General features: G+C 38.8%; 1 protein-coding gene across 2 annotated transcripts; it reads right to left on the minus strand.

Moving 5' to 3' along the window:
• Positions 1-593: 593 nt before the first annotated feature.
• Positions 594-6,078, minus strand: LOC144976117 (lectin-like). Of its 2 annotated transcripts, none has more exons than XM_078920299.1 (4): positions 5,886-6,078; positions 4,580-4,752; positions 2,543-2,797; positions 594-1,072 (listed from the first exon to the last, which is right to left on the minus strand). In XM_078920299.1, the coding sequence occupies exons 2-4, from the start codon at positions 4,614-4,616 to the stop codon at positions 840-842; spliced, it is 525 nt and encodes a 174-aa protein (XP_078776425.1). In that variant the 5' UTR covers positions 4,617-4,752; positions 5,886-6,078; the 3' UTR covers positions 594-839. The 2 variants fall into 2 exon arrangements, with proteins under 2 accessions (XP_078776425.1, XP_078776424.1); XM_078920298.1 differs by having other exon boundaries at positions 5,808-6,078.
• Positions 6,079-6,224: the final 146 nt, after the last annotated feature.

Genomic DNA, 6,224 nt, shown 5'->3' on the forward strand with positions numbered 1-6,224 from the left:
TATTTAGGTTATCAGTCTTTACAGGAGTGGTCATATGGGAAAACATACATCTACCCGTGGTGCTCGTTGTCCAACTGTTCATCCATTCTTCTCTCTTATTGAACTTCTATGACTGATTTAGAGGTTTCCTGCTATCTCATCAAGAGATATTCTTCTGTCAGATCTGGTCAATGCTTCTGTCTTAATTCGATTTACTGAGTTGACACAGCTTGGACGGCGACCATCACGAGGTTTGCCAGATAAAGACATGGTTGAAGGAGAGAGGGAGGGGGTGTCAGATTAGATTTGGGTTGCATCTCATTTTCTTCTAAATGATAAGATACACTTTCAACCCACCTAAAAGCACTGCCATTACAAAATGCCCGAGTTTGGAACAGCGTGGCTCAGCAGTATGGTCTTTGATCGTACCCGAAAGGTATCGAGTTCGACTACCCGACGCGCTGTGCGACCTTGAGCAAGTCACATAGCCTTAGCTCACTTCGTGGCGCTGCACTGCGGCTGACGCCTGGGTTATTCCAGTCTACCCTTGCTGGAATAGACCCAAGGGACAAATTTCCCCTTAGGGATGAATAAAGGGAATGTATATTATCAAATAAAAAATATTTGTTTATTCAAATTGAGCCAAATATGATGTTACTTGAAAAAGAAATGAACTCACTCGGAGACTTGCCCTGTTACTTTTTGACTCAGCCTCGTACTCACAACTCACATTTAAATTCTCTTGGTGATCGTGGTCTTGTATTGTGACGTCAATTTTAGGGATATGTCAGGCTATGAGTTTTCGAGGGCTACGGGTCGTCACATCATGACGTCACACCAAGGGCACAGGCAGCAGCTTCTTATGGTACCTCTTTCTCACAGATGTAGTGACGTAGATCGGTACACGAGTGGTCGTTAAGTTTTAGGCTGTTGTAGATGATGACAGCACAGTCTTCGTTCGGGTTGTTGGGTTCATTCGCCTCCCATTGCCAGCCGCCACTACCCTCGTCCTCCAAGGGGGTTCCGTGCTTTTTGCACTTAAATGTACCGTCATTGTCCAAATCATCGGCGCCAACCCAGGCCCGATCATGGTCTGAAATGACAGTGAAATATGAATAAACTAATTATAATATGTACACGTTTTTTTACAAAAAATGAATACAAATGTAAATTTCACAGTTCTTAAGGGTTTGAGTATCACATGTTGATGATAGAATATTTTGTAAACACGCCTTACAGGCAAGACGTGTATAGGGAATGAGATTAGCGGAAGAGTAGCGTCCCTTGATTGGACGTCACCGGCGGAGAAGTTATTAGAGAGAGAACGTAAATATGCTTTTGCGCATGCGTCCTCGCTTCTGGTGAAAGCGGCATGAGACACTTCACCGAAAGCGAGGACGAGAGAGACGCATGCGCAAAACTATGTTGACGTTCTCTCTGTTAGGTGACGTCCAATCAAGGGACGCTACTCTTCCGCTAATCTCATTCCCTATAATTCTGTTCTCTTGGGTATTTTGAAAATTTTGTGATTTCTATAGATAGTTCGAGGTTGACGTCACTCGGGTCTTTGTTATTGTTTTTTGCCTTCCGCGTTTATGAGTAATAATAATAATAATAATAATAATACATGACATTTATAACGCGCATTTTCATCACTGGGTGATGCTCAATGCGCGAAACAATAATACAGTGATATTATTATATGAAACATTATACAAACTACATCAACATAATATTATCATTATACAACAATGTAATAACTAAACATAAAGTCATTAATACAAGATATGTTATAATACATCCACATGCTAGGTCAAATACGGAAATAATATAAAATAATGATATAATAACATAAACTAAATTAACCTTCATATTGGGGTCAAATTACAAAGATGCATTAATCAAGATGTGTTTTAACAAAGAGATGATGTTTTAACTTTGATTTAAATATTGATAAGGACTGCTAAGTAATTCTCACTAAACTGTATTAACCAGACTATAAACGATCAAGGTTACACACAGTTTTGTGTGTTGATCCGTTATACTTCCGGATGGTAATGTTGTGAACTCCTAAGTCAAGTGCAAACTATTTATACATTTTATACCTGAACATTTTTACTTCTTTGTGCTTGTAAGAACATACTGTTTCTTATTATATAGTTTTTATCAACTCTAAAGGAAGTCCTGCTCTGTAATTCTTTATTTTATCATGGAAACTGTAAGTTTTAAAAGATTTTTTCACAATCATTTAATGGCCGCCGCTCTCTGACAAACATTGTTCGCCTTATTTTAAGCCCTGACTTACCACCACCAATTAAAAAAAAATTGTGAACAATTGTATCCTACAACTGATAAAATTTGCTACAGGTCCCGAGGCGGTAAGCGTAAGCAACGTCGCATCCCAACAGCGATTAACCAACGCCCCTTAGTAGTATGACACTCACTTTCGAATCCCCCCCCCCCCCCCTACCAAACGCCCCTCCTCTTTTTCATTGTTATTATTATTATTATTATCATTTAAATTTTTTTTTTTTTATTTTTTTTTTTTTGTGTTGAAACTTACCCAATGCTGATTGCATTGTGAGAAATATGGAGACGTAAGTTAGCTCTTGCGCCGAGTCGATGTGGAGCAGCCAATGGCCAAAGCTGCTGCAGTGATCTCTGGCCTTTTCGTAGGTTTTCGTTTCCGTAGATAAATGGTAAGAGTAATCTGCAAAAGTGATGAAAGTACCCAATGTCTCATGGGATGTGGTGGTGGCGATGCTGGTGGACGTAGCTGTGGAGGTGGTGGTGGTAGTGGGATTTTCGGTTGTCGAGTCTGGATGGATAGATAAACAATTCATTTCATTATGGTTAAATCCGATATTGGGAAAAATGAAAAGGAAAGGGTCAGGAAATTTTCACCTCTGACCTTCCACCATAGATTTAATGGACCATAAAAAAAACCCAAAAAAACTTGAGCTTTTATACAGTGCAATATCCACTAAACGTGCTCAAAGCGCTTTACAAAGGGTCTCTGACCAACAGCAACACGTAACAAGTATAATAAGACATGACGCCTGTTAGACGATATTACTTTTATTTTTTGGACAGAGACAACGCTGTTAACAGCCAGGTACTCATTTTACACCTGTGTATGGTGAGATAATGTGAGTAAAGAGTCTTTTCCAATGGCTCAACTATGCGCCGAGCGAGGCTCAAACCCAGGACCTTCCGGTCCGAAAGCGAATGTCATACCACTAGTCCCCATAGCCGCACAATAAAAAAAAAAAATAAATAAAAATAAAAGGGTCATGAAATCGCCACCTCTGACCTTACACCATTGAAAGTAATGGCCCGTTTAGACGTAAAGACTTTTCGTACACAGTCCGACGAATTTCCACAAATAGGCTTCAACAGTCGTGACGTCACTTCCCTCGTAATGACGCACAGTAACATAGTAACTGTGTCTAAACTATCGGAACGATGGCGGACGCCCTTATGAAATACTTTTCCGACAAGCATAAAATAAAAGTGTATCCAGGGGAGAAAAATATAAATCTGATCATGTTTTACACATTGTCATACACCCGTCAAAAACACAACACACATGATATGTGACAAAGTTCTAGTCAGCATAAAGAATAAAAAGTGCCGATTATCTTTGTTTAGAACCAAGCTGCTCGTTGCTGGGCGGACGTGCCACCAGACTATTGAATCCTATTCCGATATTGGGAAAAATAAGGAAAGGGTCAGTAAATCGTCATCAGTGACCTTCCACCATAGAAAGAAATGGTCCATTTAGACGTATATAGATAGTTCGAAGATGACGTCACTCAGGTCTTTGTTATTGTTTTTTGCCATCCGCGTTTATGAGTAATGCTCACTGAACTGTATTAACCTGACTATAAACGTTCATGGATACACACAGTTTTGTGTGTTGGTCCGTTATACTTCCGGATGGCAATGTTGTGAGCTTCTTGGCTAAGCGCATACTATCTATAGACTTTTCGTACACGGTCCGGCGGATTTCCACAAATTGTGGATAATGGACCAAAACTCGTGGAAACTGAGCGTGTAAACGAGGAATTTCAATCTTGTCCGACGGATGTCCGCCTCGGCGCATGATATTTTCCTGTCTTCGTGTTGACGAATCATCGTGGGTTATTAGTTTTCACTGAAGTCCCCCCAACTTCAAATTACGGAAGGGGGTCTCTCTCAATACTCTTCAACAGTCACTTCCTTCCTAATGACGCATTGTAAATTAGTAACACTGGCTCTAAACTATCGGAACAATGGCGGATGGTATGAAATATTTCTCCGCCGAGCATAAAAGCGAATCCAGGGGGAAAAATACATAAATTTGATCATGTTTTGACTTTTACACATTCTGATCACAAGGCATATGAGAAGTTCTAGCCAGCATAAAGAATAAAAAGTAATGATTTTCTTTGTTTAGAACCAAGATGGCCGCCGATGTCGGGCGGCGTGACATCAGACTACTGAATCCAATTGAGTGAGTGAAGCTCAAATTATTAGAGAGAGAGAGAGAGAGAGAGAGAGAGAGAGAGAGAGAGAGAGAGAGAGAGAGAGAGAGAGAGAGAGAGACCATTCAACTCACCTTCGCTACTATTTCGAAGCAATTTGTAGATTTCCATCCCGGTGCCAAATACTTCATCAATCTGTTCAGTGTACAGTTCACAAACACGACTTTGGGTATTGAACCTGAAACCTTGACATTGTGGCACTGACTCCGATTTCACGTGGCAAAAGTAAGCGCATTCTAGTGTTGATCTATTGATGAGAGAGGAAAAAATGGTGAAATTCTTTGGTTTATTGCTTGCGAAAGGAGTGCTCTACCAACTGAGTATGGTTTACCCCGACATAAAACCCCTTTGAGGCAGTGGGTCACATGATTATACACACACACACACACACACACACACACACACACACACACAACATATATATATATATATACTACTACTAGTAGTAGTAGTAGTAGTAGTAGTAGTAGTAGTAGTAGTAGTAGTAGTAGTAGTAGTAGTAGTAGTAGTAGTAGTTATAGTAGTAGTAGTAGTAGTAGTACAGACTCACCATCATTTAATGAGGGCAGATTGGTAAACAACGTTGTCTATGTAATTTGGTATATCTTCGGTTGATTTTTCTGTGTGGCCCAATAATATATTTAATAATATATTCCCTCAACTAACCCCAAGAAAAAAATTAAACCTAGTACCTTTAATTAACCCCAATAGGAAAAACAAACACCCTAGCACTTTAATAATACTCATGACTAACCCTAATAGGAAAAAAAATCATCCGATCTCGAGCTAACCCTAATAGAAAAAATCATGACAAATTGAATAAATAAACGCCTGACAAAAGATCAAAAGTGAAAATACAAATTTAAAGAATACTGGGGATGTAGGAGCTTTCGGAATGTCTCCCCTTTACTTAACTTATGGAAAAACAAACTTCCTAGCACCTTTAATAAGACTTATGACTAACCTCTCGAGCTAACCCTAATAGAAAAAAAAAAAACAACTCTCGGACTGCTTTGCACTACCTTTCAATATTTAACAAATCAAAATGGCGGCTGAAACTCAAAACAATGGTCAAATTAAGAAATTTTAAACTTTCACAAATCTATCAAGGTTTGTTCTAGAGTTTTTAAAATACTTCTAGATATAATGACAAATTGAATAAATAAATGCCTGACAAAATATCAACGGTGAAAATACAAATTTAAAGAATACAGGGATGTAGGAGCGTTCGGAATCTCTCCCCTTGACTTAACTTATGGAAAAACAAACATCCTAGCACCTTTACTAAGACTTATGACTAACCTTAATAGAAAAAGAAATATCCTCGATCTCGAGCTAACCCTAAAAGTAAAAAAAGAATCAAAATGGCGACTGAAATACCTTCATCTGATCAAGTGAATAATATCACTATGAATGCCACGATTTGCTGAAAAATGCCAACACCCACACACACATGTATACACCACACACAACACACACACAAACACAAACACACACACGCACACACACACACACAAACATACACGCAATTAGAACATATATAACACTGATCACCGCTAAATCAACAACACAACGGAAGTAATAATAATACTTGATGTCATAAATAGATGACGCAAATTGACAACTTTTTACAGTGTCAAAATTAGTTGATTTTGGGAGTCAAGTGTCGTCGTTGGTATATATTTTATGATATCTGTTTGACTCAACGAACTTTCAAAC

The sequence above is a fragment of the Berghia stephanieae genome, chromosome 7 (genome assembly GCF_034508935.2).
Source record: "Berghia stephanieae isolate SIO BIC M18660-M18661 chromosome 7, UCSD_Bste_1.3, whole genome shotgun sequence".
NCBI classification, from domain to species: domain Eukaryota; kingdom Metazoa; phylum Mollusca; class Gastropoda; order Nudibranchia; family Aeolidiidae; genus Berghia; species Berghia stephanieae.

What these genes read in the sequence shown, in the direction of transcription:
- LOC144976117 (XM_078920299.1), bottom strand. Translation starts at nt 4,616, where the DNA reads ATGGAAATCTACAAATTGCTTCGAAATAGTAGCGAAG. An exon ending in GCTTCGAAATAGTAGCGAAG is followed by an intron (nt 2,798 to 4,579) that starts GTGAGTTGAATG and finishes CTATCCATCCAG; the next exon opens with ACTCGACAACCGAAAATCCC. An exon ending in CACAATGCAATCAGCATTGG is followed by an intron (nt 1,073 to 2,542) that starts GTAAGTTTCAAC and finishes CTGTCATTTCAG; the next exon opens with ACCATGATCGGGCCTGGGTT.